Consider the following 19312-nt stretch of genomic DNA (forward strand, 5'->3'; position numbering starts at 1 on the left):
AATGAGGTTGATAATCGATGTGGTTTCGGCCACCCCCGAACAGGCCGAAGGGGGTGGTGAGAACTACCTACATAGGCCTTAGGGGTGGTTCGGAATAGTTTCGACCACCCCCAAAAAGCATAAGGTAGCCGGCCACCCTATTTTTCCCCTCCCCCATTTTCTAAAGTTTATTTATTTATTTATTTTTTGATTATTTTTAGTTATTAGTTTTTTTAATATATATATATATATTTTAAAATTTTTAATATTACACATGGCCACGTGTCAGTTTTTTATTGGGTTGGTGTGAACTTTTGTTTATTTTATGAATGGATATTGGACGGAAGTTCCATTTCCATTTTTAGCCATAAGTTCTATGATACGAATTAAAACAAGAATGAAAAAATAAAATAAAATAAAAAAAACCCTTAAACCACGGGAACTAAAAACGTGTTTAACCCTTTTTATTTTCTATTCCATACGGGAGAAAGGGAAAGGAGATAGCCTAATAACTTAATCCTTCAATCTTCTCTTCTATCACCGTAATAGCTTTTTTTTATTTGTTAAAAATTACAAAAGGAAAAACTATAGGAATTATTAGTCTAACATGATTAACAGTGATTGTCAACAGTCTCAGAGAACTCTCTTTATACCAAATCCCTTCCGCTATGAACTGGATTATTAACTCACAAGTCACAATTTAACTCCACAAGAGATTTAGGTTACACAATGGGAAAATAAATTCTTCCATTTTCTAGAACTCCCAAGTCCCAAACTAGCTGAAGTTGAAAAATGATCCTATATTGCTAGAACAAACCCCTAGAGACGTCGCACCGGTAACAAAACAGTGTTTTTGGATCCCTGAACATTGTAACGCCAAGTCTCTCGATTAAGATAGGCGAGGTCCACATACATCTCAGGGTTACCGAGCCTACAAGATAGTGGTGTATCAACTGACACCAATGTTCAGACCCATGGAAAAACATTAAGTCGCAATAAAGAATCCACGTCAAGGACTACAAACATGTTGAGAAAGCCATGATAAGACAATGAAAATTTTTAGAATAGCGTACATTATAGGTCAAGTGAAGTCGTACGCACGTTTGGCAGAGTCAAGAGTGTTGGACAGGAGCATGGCAATTGTCATCGGCCCAACTCCTCCAGGCACAGGGGTAATGGCTGATGCTACCCTCACTGCTTCTTCATAGCAAACATCTCCTGTTAAGCGGTAACCATGCTCACAGCCAGGGTCCTGCCCAATACACAATTATGTCTTCAAATCTAAAATTCAATTCTTTATTTTTTTTTTGTATCCATGTAACTATTCACTGCTAACTGTTCTCAATCCATCAAAATGGCATTTTTTGCTGCTCAAAATGGAATGTGTTATTCAGCTTGGTTTGTAAAGTTGCTTAGTACCATTACCAACAAACCTGGAATCAAATGCCACCTTTACGAATGATGGGGGCTCTACTTTAGTGGAGTAGGTCACAGGCCTACATGGCAAGCAATAGATCCCAAAAAATGAAAGAAAAAAAAAAAAAAAAAAAAGTAGAAAAAAAAAGATTATTAATAATACATCCTAATTCAATATCCATCTTGCAGAGAATGCCACTAGTCCAGTGATGATAAACAGAGACTACCAACAATATGCAAAAATGATGGGCAAGTCTAATACTACCTCAATTGGATTTGTCCCCACATCTATAACAACTGCACCAGGCTTTAGCCAATTGCCACGGACCAGATTAGGCACTCCTGCTGCTGCAACCACAATGTCAGCTTCACAGGTGATCTGTTCTGGGTTCCTGGTAAATGCATGTATGATGCTGACAGTCGCATGGTGCCTCTGTGAAAACAAATTGAACACCAATGCCTACTTAATCTAGGAAGAGAGGCACTGTTTGCAGTAAATTTTGAAAGAGTAGGTATCACCTGCAATAGCAAGGATGTAGGCAATCCAACTATATTACTTCTTCCAATCACCACAGCTTTCTTCCCCATGATTTCCAGACCAGATCTAATCAATAACTCAATGCAACCCTTTGGAGTGCAGGGAATGAATAAAGGCTCCCGTCCTCTCATGGCGAGATTTCCCATATTAAGTGGATGGAAGCCATCCACATCTTTTTCTAAGCTCAGCAAATCCAAAATTCTCCCCACATTTAAATGCTGTCCCAAGATATATCCTTGTAAGTTATCCACACAACACCAGCAAGTTCTGAAATCATGCATAAAAACCTCAACTACTTAATTGCAAATAAAGTACAGTTAAGAGCAATCAAAATGAGTCACCACGCTATATTATATTACTTTTAAGCCTGATCAGGCCCCTTTATCTGATTCAAATGTTTTAGCATATATTCCAGGAATATTGGATCTTCATGATCATTTACTGCATTCTCTTGGGCAAAGGAGACCCTCTTAGATTACAACCATCTGTATCTCTAGTCCAAAATCACTGCAGTTGGGTTTTTTTTACGACATATAAATTCACTGCCAGATTCTATGGTAGACACATGTGAGGAGGAAAAGGCAAAATTCTAGCTGAAGTATTCTAAAACATATAACTTGATGATGTAACTATGAATATTAGCCCTTGGATTAGCACTTGTGAAAAAAAAAAAGAAAAAAAAAAGATTTTACTATCATGCCATCCCAATTGTATGGCAATTGTATGGCAATCGTATAGTAGTCTACTAAAACGCATTACTCTCAATTTTTAGGTCTATAGATCTCACTACTAGCGTAGCGGAATACAGCTAAGCTTCTAAACATTTGAAAAAGCTTCAGATTGTTTACTTTCGGATCAGGTAATTGTAAAGATTGCAAGACTTATGATACAGTTTAAGAAATTACTTGTGGAAGAGGAAGTTGCACAAGAATACCGTGAACTGATGGCTCCTTGTTAAATCTTGACAAAGCATTCAGAACTTCATCGTCTTTGCAATTGTCAGGCAGTTCAGTTATCAGTGACTTGATTCCAGCTTCTTCACAAGCTTTCATCTTGTTGCGGACATAAGTTTGTGAGTCCCTTCTTTGGCCCACTAAAATGACAGCCAATCCAGGAACCTTTCCAATGGATTCCTTCATCCTCCTGACCTCACAAGATATTCTTAACATAATTTCATCTGCAATGGACTTTCCATCAATTATTGCAGCAGTCTGCTCATCAGCTGTGGTCAATGGCATGTATCAACAACAGTTTGTAAATAAAAAAAGAAGGATAACAAAAAACCCCAGAATAACGATGAGAAAAGGCGGAAACCGTTATGATCAAATTTAGGAATCAAACCAAGGTTAGTAGAAGTAGTCTATAAATGTAATATTCCGAACTGTGAAAGTGAAATCCTATATTCCATGTATGGACTACGAAAGAATGTATGTGCCAAGTCTGAAATTGGTTATGTACTAGGGGAGACTAAAATATAAAAGCAACTAGAGAGCTCAAATTGTAACTTTTAAGTAGTTTTTTTCTTCTTTTTTTTTTTTTTTGGAGCATAGCAGAAATGTAGCTAATGTATTCTCGGGATCATGACAAAAATTGGATTGTACGTGAATATGTTATCAAGGATGCAATATTAGAAACAATAATATCCCATATTAATAGAATGGGTAATCAGACAAATGATTTTTTTGGCTTGGCAAAGTCATTTAGCGGATAAGATATAATGGCAGGGGAAAAATGTATTAGAACCAGAAGACTCAATCAACTTTAAAGTTGAACCTCCACAAGGTTCTACAAATAGGTAATACAAGCAAACAACTCTGTGAATATAATCAATGAACTCAAATGATCTTAAAAGGTTATGTCAAAGTACAAGACATGAAATATCTTTTTTGCAACTCCAAAAAGAAAATCCTTTTCTTTGCCCTATTTAAACCCTAAAACTTCATATATTTTCCCTACCCTTTAGCCATCAAATAAACAACCAAAACAATATTTAAAAACTATTTTATTTGCAGCTGCCTCTGCAATCCTGCCACTTCCACTTTCTTCAAGAATTGCATTTTTGGCCTTCAAATTCAATCTTTTCAAAACCATAAATTAAACTACAATGCTAAGCACATCCCTCTAGAATACTAAGCCATTGAGATAACCGTTCTGTAGATTGAATACCAATCTTATTGTGAAAGAGCATGAAATTGTGAACCCACCAGATCACAAAGAAAAGGAATGTCGCCAAACAAAAAAGGTTACAGCAACCAAATTGATGGGTTGAAAAACTACTTACAGCATTTACAAGTCAATGGAAAATCGTGGGTGGTGGAATTAGTAGGCCAAATCTCAGGGAGGTCTAGTGAAACGAGAGATGGAGATATTAGAATTGGGCGGTTGTCATTCACTGCAGTATTAACAGCCCTTGTTGTTGTTGGTATTCTGTTTCCTGCTCCCTTCTGCCATGCCACTGCCGCCCTTCGCATCATACTCCTTGTCAATGCCATCTTCTTCTAGCTTCGTGGTCTGAAATTCGATAGTGTCCTCCCTTCTCCAAGTACTACATCATATAGGTCTGCCATGGTACGACACGCAGCATTAAAGGGGAGAGAATTGACTACACCATCACCAACAATAATAAAAGCGTTATGTTTTATATGGAACAAGTCTAGAAGAGCTAAGGAGCGACATGCATTTGCCCTTACAATTTCGCATGCAATCAGCAGTGGAACAGGAAAACATCGATATACGTAACCAGTCTACTGTAATACTGAATTCGGTTCAACAGGAATGTCCAAATAAAAGCTCAACTAAGGTTTCGAAAATTTTTACAAAATTATTGTCCTTAGAAAGGGAAAAGGGAACAGCGAGAACACATTTAACCAGCGTAACCATGACGTCCGTCCCAAGGAAGTGCAATTTTGGATGTTGGATTAGATCGATCTCATTTTACTAAAAGAAAAAAGGGAGAAAAAGCAGTTAAATTACAAACACGGGAATCGCATTCTTCCCATCATTATAATAGCATAGAAAACAATCAAAAAGAAATTACCTGATATTGAGATAATTATTGGGAGATCTGGTGGGAGCCTGAGGGATGAGGAAGCTGTATACGAAGCCGGGCAGCTATGGAACAATAAAAGGGTTTCTGCGATAATAAGAAGTTTTTATATTTTACTGCACAGGGATCTGGCGGAAGAGTGGAAGTGGGACTGCTGTTGCACCACTCGGGACACACGGATAACGTGGATAATGCCCTTTCAGTAACAACCTCAATACTATTGGGCCTTCCAGAGCCATCCCTAATTGTCCACAAGGTTTCTCCCAATCTTGCCATTTCGTTGACAAATTAGGACTCACAGATAACTTGGACAAGGCCCTTTCGTTAACAACCTTAACACTATTGGGCCTTCCTCATTGAAATTTTGTTGAGTGTACAAAATAGCTTAACTTTTGTTGAGTGTACAAAATAACCATACTAAAGAAGGAGCAAAATTCAAAAATGATATATTAAAAATAGGTGTAGGATACTTCAATTTAAAAAAAAAAAAATCTAAAATCTCATAAAAAAAAATGCAATAACTAAATTGGACCATTGAAGGACATGAGATTTTCTGTTAACTTAAGTAATGAATATAAAATTATTGTAATAATTTAGTATAATGTATTTAGGGCTAGCAATTTTGATACGACTCACGAACCCGATACAAACACAACACGAAAAAAACAGATATTGGGTTTGGCTTTATCGGGTTCGGGTCTACCCGATTAAGACCTGATTAATTTCGTGTTTGGCGGGTTGAGTCTGATAGGTGCCCGCCAGACCCGATTACTATTCGGGAACCCACCAAACCTAGTTACTGTTCGAGTCTAGCGAGTACCCAATTTTTTATTTTAAAAAAAAAAATGGTAAAAAAAATCCTAAGCCCTAAAAGTCGTGAATTATTTTTGTGTCTTTCATGGTTTGTAATCATTTTTGTCTTTCCTCTTATTGCCATTGTAACTATGCAGATAAAGAGTGGTGAGATATAAGAGATCTCATGAGTATTTCTTGATAGCTAACAAAATTAATGATCCAAATTGTAGAGTATAAGCATGTGAGTGAAAATTAATTAAGTTTTATGTGGAAACAAATTATAATAGTAATTGGTTAATATAACTCAATTGAGTCCAAATTTCCAAAGAGTTAATCTCCTCTAAAGTGGTATCAAAGCTAGCTTAAGAGCTACCTTCTATGTGGTTGACATTTGTCATTATTGGGTCCAATTCTTTCAAATTAAACTGGTCGTTGATGCGAATAAGTTGTTGAAAATAATTTGGATGGTGCACAAAATACTTATTGAAATAAAATAATAATAATTTGAAAATTAATTTTAAAAAATTGCTAATTTTGTAAATGTTCTTATTAACAATTGCATTGGTATTAATATATTATTATTACATTTTTTAAAACAAAATTTAGGGTTTAGGGTTTTTTTAACGTGTCGGGTTGGGTCAATTTACCTTTTAAGGGCACGGGTCGTGTCTACCCAATATGACCCGGTTATTTTAAACGGGTTAAATGGGTCGTGTCGGGTTACCTAACTATTTTTCGTGTTATAATCTTGTCAGACCTGCTAATCCGTTTAGTTAAACGGGTCGTGTTCGTGTATAAGTTAATCGTGTAACGGATTCTCGCAAGTCGTAATCGGGGTCATATCAAGTACCTATTTTGCCAGCCTTATGTATTTGAAATTTCCCATTCTTTTCGTAAAGACCCCAAATTGAGATAGAAAAATATCAATTTTTAATCCCGTAGTTTTGACTCTATTTATTCAATCATTGTTTCTTAAAAATAGACTTTAGAAAAAAATATGAACTTGATACGAAAACCATTTAATTATAAATATGGGTTGTTGGGGATGTGGACCGATACCTCATCTATTTACCAATTGACCTGAGAACAACTGCATGGTCGTATACTAGATCCTCTTTTGTGGCACGTCAATAATTGACTCTGTGATCTTAGCATGAGGTGTTTGCATACTGTATATCATGAGTAATATTAGAAGTCATTCTCGTGTCGCTCTAAGAATGATATGACTTTTAAAATTATAGAATCGCCATTGAGATAGTAATTGATTATTGTTAAATTTTGATAAAATTGTGATTTTAAAAGTCACATCATTTTTTGGAGGAACATAAAAGTGATACAAAAGAGACTTCTAAAATTAGTCATATGCGTAAAGAAGTAGTGAGATCTAAGGAAAGAGTAATGCTATAAATCATTTTATTATTCCCTTATTTCTTTAAAGCAGATGTGGCGTGGTCCACCATAACATTTGATGTATGGAGATTAATTTTTTGGTTGGGAAGATTATGCTATATCAGCTTTAGGGATAAATGGGGAATAATTGGGTGATAAATATAATTACTGTAAAAGAACATAGCAATAGGAGAGTCTTCAATGAGGATGTGCCATGTTGGCGATGGTTAAGGCAAATTTGCTATAAAAGATGGTTGACATCATGTAAAAGAGTTGAGATTTTCGGCTGCCTCAAGCGTCAGACATGACATTTTTTTTTTTTTTTTTTAAATTGGATAAGAGAGACATTAAAAGAAAATTTAAATTTGAGGTATTATCACTAAATTTAGGATGATAAAATCATTTTTAAGTGATACCGTCCCTAAAGAGTTAACCTTTCACCCATAGGTTTTAGTTTTAAATAAAAAAAATAAATTTTGAGGCATTAGAAATTAAATATTAACTTAGAAAAAATTAACCAAAAAAAAAAAAAAAACAAAACAAAATCTAGCAGGACTAGGAAGAGAGATTTTTCTACAAATTTTTTTTTTTTTTTTTTAATAAAGTCACATCAGACTTTGGCAGATACTTGTCTGACTCTTGATAGCCTGATAGCAGAACTCCATGTAAAAATAAGACTTTTGTTTCGTTCTCTTTTACACTATCTTTGCTTTCTGAGACCATCGAGTTATATGGACTTAAGGAGCAACAAATCTATTGTCGCCAACACGCTCCAACAAACTCTTTTTTACTAACCTCCCATCTCATTGCATGCACTTCCGATTTTCTCCTTTATATGTGGTCAACTGTTCTAACATGGGCAAAATCTTTCTAATGTATCGAATGATTTTTTTAGCTTTTTTATTTTATTTATTGAACCACTTTTCTTGATTTTGATTGAATCCGCAAAAAGGCTATTTGATTAAAAAGGTTATAGATCATTTTTTTATTATTTTAAAATTGATGTGATATTTAAAATTACTATTGAATTTTGATTCAATAGTAATTTGAAACTATGCTAGTATGACGAGCATGCACAAATTTAGACCCAATGCGAACATTGTGTAAAAGTGAAATAGACACTTAACTCGAAGCATGTGTTCAATAGAATTGATTCACTCCCACGAATTTAGACCCAATGCGAACATTGTGTAAAAGTGAAGTAGTCACTTAACTTAGGGCATGTGTTCGATAGAGTTTATTCACTCCCACCTTATAACCAATTACTTGTTACTTAAACAAAAATATCATTTGTTTAGGAGAACACATGTGATTTTCCGGGATTTTTTTTTTTTTTTTTTTAACAAGAACATTTAATACATGGGAGATAATAATTTTCATAATGTTTTAGTTATATCTATAGGACAATCAATTGCTGAATAATTGCATAAATGATCAGAAGTATACAGTTATAGAAACAAAACGCAATCAAATCTGATGGAAAATGGATTTTATAATTATTGTGTGTATTTCAAATCAATCAATCAAAGGTGTGTTAGTATGTATATACGAGGGGCGGGAAGATCATAGAGTGGAGTGGAATTTGCATAATGGGATTGGCATGATATGCATGCATGTTTCTAAGTCTTTTTAGCGAATGCTGAGACGTTTCGCAGTAGGATTTTGGCCTATGCTGTGAGCCGCTTCCACTTTTCTCTGTTAATATATATTGACACCGTTGTTGTGTTGCAGACAAGCTCCAACGTTGGTACCACCTCTTCCGTCTTTTTCCTATCAAATACAAATGATCGCTTCTGCATCAATATTTTTTAACTTAATGTGAATTTCTGTTCCATGTGACCCTGCCCCCAATTTCAACTGCTCTACATGCTCAGTTGGCCATGCCTGTCTCTTTTCTCCCTTTTCCCACCTGTCTATGCTCTTTCTATTTCTCATCTGGATGATTAGTTGTGAAAAGTCTAGGCTTCTAGCGTATAATACGAAAATTATTTATGTATTGATAAAGCTTATACTCACTAATCTCGAGGATAGTGATTTTTCAGATTCCTCAGGAATTTCACCAACGACAAAACACAAATAAGATAATTTAGCATAAAAAAACCACCATTTTCCAAAATTACAACCAACACCATCTCTACGTATTATAGGAGAATCTTGAAAATTAAATATAGAGATCAACAGAAATTATTGGAAGATTTATTTATACCAGTAATTTCAAGACATTCATATCTATATGTGCATTTTCGTGAAAAATCATCTAATTTTTTAAAAACATAGAAGTTTTTAGGGATCAAATCCAAATCATTCAATTTTCTCCTTTGTTTAATCCCCCACAAGAAACAAAAAGAAAAACAATAAGATGACATTTTTATTGTTATCATTCTCGTTATGGGAAGTGTTAGGGAGCTAAATAAATGAAACCAAGAAAAATTTTAAACTGAAGTGGTAGATAAGGGAAAGGGAATTGCAATTTTTTTTTTTTTTTTAAAAAAAAAAATTTAAAAGCCCTTGCCATGTCAGTTTAAAAAATTTTCTGGATTCATTTGTTCGGCTCACTAGCACTTATCGTTATCATTAGTACTATCATTTGTGGGGAAAAAAAAAACCAGAATCATAATCGAAATTTCTTATTTTTCATTCACATTTTTGCATGACATAAATAGAAGATCACTTGCCATTAAAATAATTATTAGATTATGTAGTGATAAGTCCTCTCTTCTTTTACAAAGTAAACATTAAACAAAGTAAACCCTAAAAAAAAAATAAAAAAATGAAAGGGAATTGTATATATATATATATATTTAATTTAAAAACTCTTGCCATATCAGTTTGAAAAAATTTCTAAATTCATTTTTTTGGCTCACTAGCACTTCTCGTTATCATTAGTACTATCATTTGTGGAGGAAAAAAAAACCAGAATCATAATCGAAATTTCCTATTTTTCATTCACATTTTTGCATGACATAAATAGAAGATCACTTGTCATTAAAATAATTATTAGATTATGTAGTGATAAGTCCTCTCTTCTTTTACAAAGTAAACATTAAACAAAGTAAACCCTAAAAAAAAAAAAAAAAAAAAGAAGAAAGGGAATTGCATTTTTTTTTAAAAAAAATTTAAAAACCCTTGCCATGTCAGTTTGGAAAATTTTCTGAATTCATTTGTTCGACTCATTAGCACTTCTCGTTATCATTAGTGCTATCATTTGTGGGAAAAAAAAAAACCAGAATCATAATCGAAATTTCTTATTTTTCATTCACATTTTTGCATGACATAAATGGAAGATCACTTGCCATTAAAATAATTATTAGATTATGTAGTGATAAGTCCTCTCTTCTTTTACAAAGTAAACATTAAACAAAGTAAACTCTAAAAAAAATAAAAAAAAAATAAAAGAAAAAAAAATTAGGGGGAGAAAATTAATTTTTGGGGACCTACCTCATAAAAAATATATTGTTTAATGGGTGTTTTAAATATTTGGGGGACTCAAGCCCAAACCTTGTGCAGTTGTGCTAGTTCAGGGACATACGGAATAACAAAGCGAGAGAAAGAGGGACATAAATTTTTGGGTTAAATACTAAATTAGTTCATGGGGTTTCACAACTTTATTTTTTCTCCCTTGGGGTTTCATTTTTATCACAGGAGGTCCCTGTGGTTTTGATAAGTGACCAAATTAGTCCATCCGTTAGTTGACCGATAGTTGACTGTACGGACTGACACGTGGACTAATCAGACGTCGACACGTGGCACATATATTAATTTTTTTTAATTTTAATTTTTTTAAAAAAAAAATTAAAAAAAAAAAGAAAAATCGGACGAAACTGGGGGTGGCTCGGCCACCCCCTTGGCAATTTGGGGGTGGCCGAGCCACCCCCTTTGGCCATGGGGGTGGCCAGGCCACCCCCATCTGGCCGGATGGGGGTGGCTCTCGGCCACCTCCAGTTTCGTACGATTTTTTTTTTTTTTTTTAATATATATTTTTTAATTTTTTTTTTAAAAAAAACATTTTTTTAATTAAAAAAAAATTAATATATGTGTCACGTGTCGACGTCTGATTGGTCCACGTGTCAGTTTAACGGTCAACTAACGGTCAACTAACTGATGGATTAATTTGGTCACTTATCAAAACCACAGGGACCTCCTGTGATAAAAATGAAACCCCAGGGGGAAAAAAATAAAGTTGTGAAACTCCAGGGGGTTTTGGAGTATTTAACCTTAAATTTTTTTACTGTAAAACCTGTGGAGCGTGAAAGATAAGTATTTTTTTCTCTCTCTTAATTAGCCATTTTATATTTACAAGTCATTTTACTACTATACTATGGTAGAAAAAAAAGTCTTTGTTACTACATTTATTTTCACAAGCACAAAAGGAATCTGAAAAGAAATGTAATTTTATTATTATATATTTGACTTTTCAATATTTTCACTTTTTTTTTTTTTTGACATGTCTACACAAGAGGAGGATGTAGATTCGAACTAGTGACCTTCACTTCATTAAATGTAGTCTCAACCGATTGAGCTACCTCTTGGAAACAATATTTTCACTTCTGTGACAACCGATAAGCAACATTTATCATAAACTAATAAAGACTTTGGTTTAAGAATTAAGAGTAGACTTCAGCCCCTCATTTGAGGAGTGAGAAAATAATTTGGGGGGAGGAAAAGAAAAATATTAATTAAGGATAATAGATGATTTAAAATTGTTGGGGGCAAGCATACATGTAGGTCCGCCCTGCTAGTGGGCCCTGTTAGTGTGCTACCAATGTATAAAGAATCAAATAAAGCTTTTCTTATACATTATTTTAATATAAATATTTTTTTTTATCTCATTTTTTATTTTTTTTTGCTTTTTATTAGAGATTGTATTAAAATTTTCTTAAAAAATAGAACTTAAAAGAAATAACATTTTAATAATATAGATAAAGGTAAGAAATTATTGTGAAATATATTTGAATAAAAAAAATACAAAATAATTTTGTTGTTTAAATTAAAAAATAAAAAATAAAAGCTGTTGCTAATGTTTTAATAAAAATATTTGTTATTCATGACATTTTTCTTTCTCCGTTCTACAAACCTCCTTTTTTATTTTAAATTCTACAAACCTCACTACAAACCCGTCCATTAGATTGCCACGCAGGTGTTTTTCCCTGCAAATATCAAAACCTCATGCAATCGCCGTAGCTAATAACCACCATACTACCAATAAAAAGCAAACAACTTCAAATATAAACGGATAAACCTCAATACTACCAATAAACGCATCATGTACGTTGAGAATAGATGTGCTGTCCTGTCGCAAAACTCACTGCTACGCGAGTCGCGAGGGCTCATACCTCACATCACTGGCTCACAATACTATTTAAAATCATACTGCAAAAAAACTGAATTATATAAATTTCTTCATTTATTATTTTGTCCTTTTGGTTTCAGTTTGTAATTTTTTTTTTTTTTTTTTTAAAAATAGAGAATGTCGGCACGGATCATCTTTTGCTGAAATAAATGATAAAGGGAGAATACAGAGAGAGAGAGAGAGAGAGAGAGAGAGAGGAACAAAGTGGAGATGGGGATTTGCAGTGCACCCAGAAAATAGATGAGCTCATGAGCGTTTAAGGGGACCACGGGGATCCGAAGGGAGGAAGTCTCAGCTGACGTGTGCACTGTGCAGAGTCCTCTCACTCTCACTCTCTGTGGTAAAATAGAAAAAAGGTAAATACAATCAATCAGAAATCAGAAAACTGAAAAGGACTTATATGGTTGAGATCGGACCTATAACCTATTTTGGGAGAAGCACTCGATGCGTCTCTCCCTCACGTGTTGTAGTGTAGACAGACTTCTGAGACTTTCACAGATACAGAGAGAGAGAGAGCCATGAAAGAACGAAAAGACTTCCAACTTTCTACGCGCCAACTTCACTGTATTGGGAAAATTAAATAAAATTTCGACTCACTTTTCCTCGTAAAGTGTGCACTTTTTTCTACTGTGTCTCGTCTGCTGCCAGTTTTATTTATTTATTTTATGTTTTTTTGGTAGGCTGTTTGCTGCCAGTTTCAGACGTCCGTCCAATGTCCATCTCGCTTTTATTTGCAATGTCTTTAATTACCTAAGGGGCGCCCTAGTCAAACAAAGTCCAAATACTGAAAGCAAAACAAAATAAAGTACTAATAAAAATATAGTAAAATTCAAAGATGAAAAAGTAGACAGGTAATGATGCATCTCAAAGCAAAATGTCAAACACTAAGTTTCAATTTTGGGGAACTGCGGTTTGACAGCTCCTACTCCTCCACCCCCCCTTCCTCGATCACTACACTACTACCCACTTCTCTTCTGTCTTCTTTCTAGCCTCAACCCGCCATGTTTTGCAATCTTGATACCTTCCAAACTTTTGTTACTTCGACCTCATCAAAAGTTGATTTGGGATCACAAGGGCTTAGCTTTACAGGATATATATATATATATATATATATATATATATAGTGAGCGTATGACGTGGGTTTGGAAAATTCTAACACAATGCTCCAATTTAGTCTAGCCAAAACTATAGCACGAGTTAAAAATTATAATTGCATTTTTATATCAAGAGACGAGTCTTTGTTATTTTAGGAGTAGTGATAATGGGGACGCTGACATGAGTAAACAGGGACGGAGGAAGGGGGGATTGGCAAGGGCAAGAGCCACCCCCAAATGACAATTTTTTTTTTTTTTTTTTAAAGGTAAAAACAATTTTTTATGCTTATTTTTATTTTTATTTTTATTTTTTGCTAATGTGCCCCTGCCCATTAATTTTTTTTCAGCCATGGCCATTGTCCATTCTCAAGGCTGGCTCCATCCCTGCACGTTGATTTATTATAATATAAAATATTATTAAACAAAATTTATGAATAGTAATATTTAAAAAATTATATTATAAAATAAACCGACGTGAGTAAACAATCTCCATCATTACTGCTCTTTTTTTAGCATTACTCAAAGTTATTTAGATCCAAGTAAATTGTTGTCGCCATTTAAAGCTTACATAAATTGTTTTAGTTCATTTTAGATCGAAGTTGTATGAAGAAAAAAATTGAGAAATTTTATTTCTAAAAATCTAGTAGACAAGTTCCACAAAAATCCAATTCAATGACAACACAATTGATTAAATGTTAAGGCTAATAAGTAGAGTTATTAATTAGTCTGATTTTGTTTGTTTGTGAGTATAGACGTTTATATAATTAGCACTTTACTCTTAAGTTAAAATTGTCAATAATTAAATAGTAATATTTCTTTTAAACAATACCTTCTCTTCACTCAGTTCATTTTTTTTTATTAAGGACAAAAAGACTAATTTTATATCAAGAACTGTGTTTAACGAAGCAAAAGGAAAAGTAATATTTTAAGGCGCCACGTCTCGGAATTAGCTTGAGACGTTCGCTTTGCTTGCAAATGCAATTAAAAACGTTTACCCATGTGGGAATTTAAATAGAAAGTGACCTTCAGAGTCAACACATAACAAATGTACTTAAAATACGCGTAGTTTCTTCGAGCAGAAAGTATATTGGTCTAATGGTCTCCCCTAATTTCCAAGCTATTTTAAATTTTTTGTTTGGGGTGCAATCCTTGTTTTTATTTTATATTTGCTAGGTGGTGCAATCAAGTAAGGCTTAAATGGAGTAACGAAATAATGGATAGTGAAATTCTCATGACATAATAATCTAATAGGGGCAGCACTGCTGCTAATCCTGTGGCCTAAATTACAAGTCTATTGGCGTATGCGTGTTTAGACTTTAGTGCCAGTGGTGATTTGATTGAACATAACAGTTTATTTTTATTTTTTGACGATAAGATTGGGATCGGCCATTCATTAACGCTGGAGCCGAGATTTCTTACTAGTCATTCCAAGTCACTGCAAAGACGTCAAACACTCTACGACGACGCAGAGACCTACGTGCCCATTTTTTTTTTTCTAAATCTCCCACAGAACTTGCTTTACTGGTTTGCTTCTTTCTCTATCGTATTATACAGTTGCATCACTTGCAACCCAACAACAACATCAATCAACGTGCACCATTTGATTATTTCCTATCTTATATGCCTTTGCCAGGGACAATAAATTCCTCCGCACAAGGACGCATAGCTAACTGCCATCACCACCACCGCCACACCAGCCTCGCCCTCCCCACCCACCCCCTACCTTTTTCTTCTCGGTTATGAGAAAACAGAAGCATCCAAAAGGCAAGGCTTCGGCGTTCCTGTATTATTATTAATTAAAAAGAAAGAAACGACATAGGAGGTCGTGTTGGGTTGAAAGTTGAGAGAGAGAGAGAGAGAGAGAGAGCAGAATCCCGAAGCGGCTGTCTCAATCCTCACACCGTTATCTGCTTGGATGCCCTTCTTCTCATATCAGGCAACACTAATGCTTTCTTTCATATTATTGTTAGCGAATCTTGTATCCCTCCTTATGAGGAATAGCATACACCAAAGCCTCTGTCTTTCGCCGGGAAAACACCAGAACCCCTATTTCTTCCTTCAGCCGCCCGTAAGTCTCCATGGCTGCTTGTGCTATGCTTGATGCTGGTGTCAGTGGCAATCATAGCAACGAAAATACAGAGAGTAGTAATATCATTACCAGCGGTGGAAGCCCCTTGACGAGTGCATCCAACAACAACAATATTAATATCACCGGCACCTGCGAGAAACAACCTCAGCAACCCCTGTCCAACGGAAAAATGCTGAGAAAGAGGATGGCCTCTGAGATTGATATGGAAGTTCAGACCTTCACCACAAACACCAGCATGAATGATTATATAAGGTTTTCCCGCCGAAGTATTGGCACAACCCCCAATGCCTCGTCGATGAGTCGCAGCTCTTTTCCAGCGGTGGCAGCTGGTAATAATTATGTTGCTTCCGGAGATAACTTCCCCAAACCAAATCCAAAACAGACCAACTACTCCACTTCGCTACCTTCTTCCACGACGTTGACCAACATGACGTCAGGCGGGGGCTCTTGTGGGTTTTTATCTTGTGTTACTCCAGCAAACTTAAGTCATGATCATAGCGACGAAGCCCTCTCGCTTCATCATCATCATCATAATCATCACCAAGGTCCTGCTCAACCCCAAAGCCAGACCCCTGCTGTTTGTGGGTTCTCGGGCCTGCCCTTGTTTCCTTCCGAAAGATATCGAAACAACAATACTAATAGCAGCAGAACCGTTCCCAATCCGGGTGGTGCTGTTGCTGTTAGTCCTTCGATGGAAGACAGCTCAGCCACGGCGTGGATCGACGGCATCATAAAGGATCTAATCCACAGCTCCAACAACGTGTCCGTTCCACAGCTCATCCAGAACGTGAAGGAGATCATCTACCCTTGCAATCCCAACCTTGCCGCCCTCCTCGAGTACAGGCTCCGCTCCCTGACGTCAGCCGACCCTATCCCGAACTATCCGGAGAGGAGAAGGGCGGTGGTGCAGCAGCAGCAGCATCATCATCAAGGCCAGTTGCAAGGATCTTCAGAGCGGATTAAGCTCAATCTATTGGACTCTGGCCTTCCTAATTTCTCCTCTACCGAACCCATGAATCAATTGTACTTGCACTGGGGAATTACACCACTGCCTAGCGCTTCCCCTAACCCAATCCTCGAAGATCATCATCATCAGCAGCAGCAGCAGCAGCCGTCAAGCGCTTCTTCCCTTCTCTCATTGAATCAACTGCATCAGGTGCAGGAGCAACGACAACAAGAACAGGAAAACTCTTCCCCTGCAGAGACTGCAGCGCCAGCAGTGACGTCAGCGACATCAGCGACTACTACTAGTACTAGTACTAGTAACAGTGTCGCAATCCTTACGAGGGAGAAGAAGGAAGAGATGCGGCAGCAGAAGAGAGACGAAGAAGGCTTACACCTTCTGACCTTGCTCCTTCAATGCGCCGAAGCTGTCTCGGCCGATAATTTTGAGGAAGCAAACAAGATGCTACACGAGATTTCCGAACTGTCGACGCCCTTTGGAACGGCCGCGCAGCGGGTGGCAGCATACTTCTCCGAGGCAATGTCCGCAAGGCTGGTGAGCTCGTGCCTGGGAATATACGCGGCGTTGCCCCATAGCCATAGCTATAGCCACAAGATGGCTTCGGCTTTCCAGGTGTTCAACGGCATCAGCCCCCTAGTGAAGTTCTCGCATTTCACGGCCAATCAGGCCATACAGGAAGCGTTTGAGAGGGAGGAGAGGGTTCACATCATAGATCTGGACATCATGCAAGGTCTCCAGTGGCCTGGTCTCTTTCACATCCTGGCTTCTAGACCTGGGGGACCTCCTTATGTGCGCCTCACCGGCCTAGGAACCTCCATGGACGCTCTAGAGGCGACGGGCAAGCGCTTGTCTGATTTCGCCGACAAATTGGGGCTTCCCTTTGAGTTCATTCCTGTGGCCGACAAAGTCGGGAATTTGGACCCGGAGAACCTCAATGTCAGCAAGAGGGAGGCCCTAGCCGTCCACTGGTTGCAACATTCCCTTTATGATGTCACCGGTTCCGACACCAATACACTGTGGCTTTTGCAGAGGTATCACAGTCAACATAAACTTACGTGTTCTATTTACTTTTTAATTAAACACATGATTCCCGGATTTTTTTAGACTTTTAGTAGTATCATTGTCACTGTTGTTATAATTCCTTCTTGTTTGTATTGCTGTTACATTCTTTTTTAGCGACTATGCATATATTTTAGTTTTGAATTATAAAAACGAATTGATTAAGGTTAGTTAATTATGATGTTATTTTGCAAGAATATTTAAAGAGCGAACATATCTCTGTCTGGGAGAGTTATTCTTGAAATCAGTAATGAAGTATATGGTTTTCTTCTGATTCCCCCCTAGTAATGAAGTATATGGTTTTCTTCTGATTTCAGTTTTTCCTATTTCGAATTTAAAGAAGACTTTGTTTTATGATTGATTGAATATATTTGGCAGTTTTATTTTTTGCTGAGGCTAGCTGCTAATTAACCTACTCCGGTGGATGGGAAATTTCATTATGTATCAGGTTGGCACCAAAAGTGGTGACGGTGGTAGAGCAGGACCTGAGCCACGCAGGTTCCTTCTTGGGAAGGTTCGTGGAGGCAATACACTACTACTCGGCACTGTTCGATTCGCTAGGGGCAAGCTACGGGGAGGAAAGCGAGGAGAGGCATGTGGTAGAGCAGCAGCTGCTATCGAGAGAGATCCGGAACGTGCTGGCGGTAGGGGGGCCCTCGAGGAGTGGGGAGGTGAAGTTCCACAACTGGAGGGAGAAGCTCCAGCAGTGTGGGTTCAAGGGCATCTCTTTGGCTGGAAATGCCGCAACCCAGGCTACCCTGCTCCTCGGCATGTTCCCTTCTGACGGTTACACCCTGATCGAGGACAATGGCGCCCTCAAGCTTGGTTGGAAAGACCTTTGCTTGCTCACTGCTTCGGCCTGGAGGCCCCCTTTTCCTGCTCCTACATCTACCCATTACTATTGAGTATCCATTCCCACTACATACTCTGTTCTCGTCGATCCGCACTTTATTTGTTCCGTCCAATATGATGCAGTTAACTAGCTAATCTCCCTCAGTGATTTAATGATTATCATCTATAATTGTTGCGTCTTACTCAATTATACGGGCAGCTCATATCACCTTCATTACAGTACTAGGGATTTTGCGAGAATTTCCTGTTTCAAGTTAATCTTCGTCTTTGGAGTAATGCTAAAACAAACCCCATGTCCTCCACGTGGCCTCTAAAATTGATGTGGTTTTTAAATGTATTATAAGATCAAAATTTAATAGTAATCTATCATAAATTCAATAATAATTTTAAGAGTCGTATCAATTTTAATAAGACACAAGAAAGTGGTCTTCTTTTTAGCATAAATCTTTGATAATCAAGCGAAATTTTAGACGTAGTGAAGGATGAAGATCCCTTATAATTTTTAGAAAATTGTATAGATTCTTAAATAACGAAATTTACGCCGTTTCTAGGCATTGAAACCCTTAAAAAATGTTACTTATAAAAAATGTGGCATGTTAGAATTGAGAATTGAGTATATTTTCATCAGGTTTTTGTTCTTTATGTTGTAAAAAAGTTTTTAGCAAAAGATTATTATTATTATTATTTTTGTTTTTGAATAAAAAACGTCTTTGCAAAAGTGAAGAAGCATTTTGAAAAGAA

General features: G+C 36.5%; 2 protein-coding genes across 11 annotated transcripts; one reads left to right on the top strand and one right to left on the bottom strand.

Annotated features, from left to right (window-relative positions):
• Positions 1 to 597: 597 nt before the first annotated feature.
• LOC132192119 (Amino acid dehydrogenase family protein) lies at positions 598 to 5152 on the bottom strand. Of its 10 annotated transcripts, none has more exons than XM_059607341.1 (8): positions 4971 to 5151; positions 4795 to 4870; positions 4215 to 4493; positions 2839 to 3155; positions 1915 to 2151; positions 1661 to 1828; positions 1081 to 1231; positions 598 to 932 (listed from the first exon to the last, which is right to left on the bottom strand). In XM_059607341.1, exons 3-8 carry the CDS (start codon positions 4423 to 4425, stop codon positions 799 to 801), a joined length of 1218 nt encoding a protein of 405 aa, XP_059463324.1. In that variant the 5' UTR covers positions 4426 to 4493; positions 4795 to 4870; positions 4971 to 5151; the 3' UTR covers positions 598 to 798. The 10 variants fall into 10 exon arrangements, 9 of the variants coding, with proteins under 9 accessions (XP_059463324.1, XP_059463323.1, XP_059463322.1 ...); XM_059607340.1 differs by having other exon boundaries at positions 4624 to 4870; XM_059607339.1 differs by having other exon boundaries at positions 4215 to 4535; positions 4624 to 4870.
• A 9882-nt stretch (positions 5153 to 15034) lies between these two features.
• On the top strand, positions 15035 to 18730 carry SCR (GRAS family transcription factor). Its single transcript, XM_059607259.2, has 2 exons — positions 15035 to 17691; positions 18168 to 18730. The coding sequence occupies exons 1-2, from the start codon at positions 15686 to 15688 to the stop codon at positions 18622 to 18624; spliced, it is 2463 nt and encodes an 820-aa protein (XP_059463242.1). The 5' UTR covers positions 15035 to 15685; the 3' UTR covers positions 18625 to 18730.
• The last annotated feature ends 582 nt before the right edge of the window (positions 18731 to 19312 follow it).

The sequence above is a fragment of the Corylus avellana genome, chromosome 10 (assembly GCF_965113065.1).
Source record: "Corylus avellana chromosome 10, dhCorAvel1.hap1.2, whole genome shotgun sequence".
Taxonomy (NCBI): Eukaryota; Viridiplantae; Streptophyta; class Magnoliopsida; order Fagales; family Betulaceae; genus Corylus; species Corylus avellana.

Bases quoted from the DNA above. Each gene is read 5' to 3' on its own strand.
- LOC132192119 (XM_059607337.1), bottom strand. From the start codon at position 4,425: ATGGCATTGACAAGGAGTATGATGCGAAGGGCGGCAGTGGCATGGCAG. The intron at 1,829-1,914 runs GTGATACCTACT...TTGTTTTCACAG, and splicing joins CTACATCCTTGCTATTGCAG to AGGCACCATGCGACTGTCAG. The intron at 933-1,080 runs GTGCGTACGACT...CATTGGTGTCAG, and splicing joins CACTCTTGACTCTGCCAAAC to TTGATACACCACTATCTTGT.
- SCR (XM_059607259.2), top strand. From the start codon at position 15,686: ATGGCTGCTTGTGCTATGCTTGATGCTGGTGTCAGTGGCAATCATAGC. The intron at 17,692-18,167 runs GTATCACAGTCA...ATTATGTATCAG, and splicing joins ACACTGTGGCTTTTGCAGAG to GTTGGCACCAAAAGTGGTGA.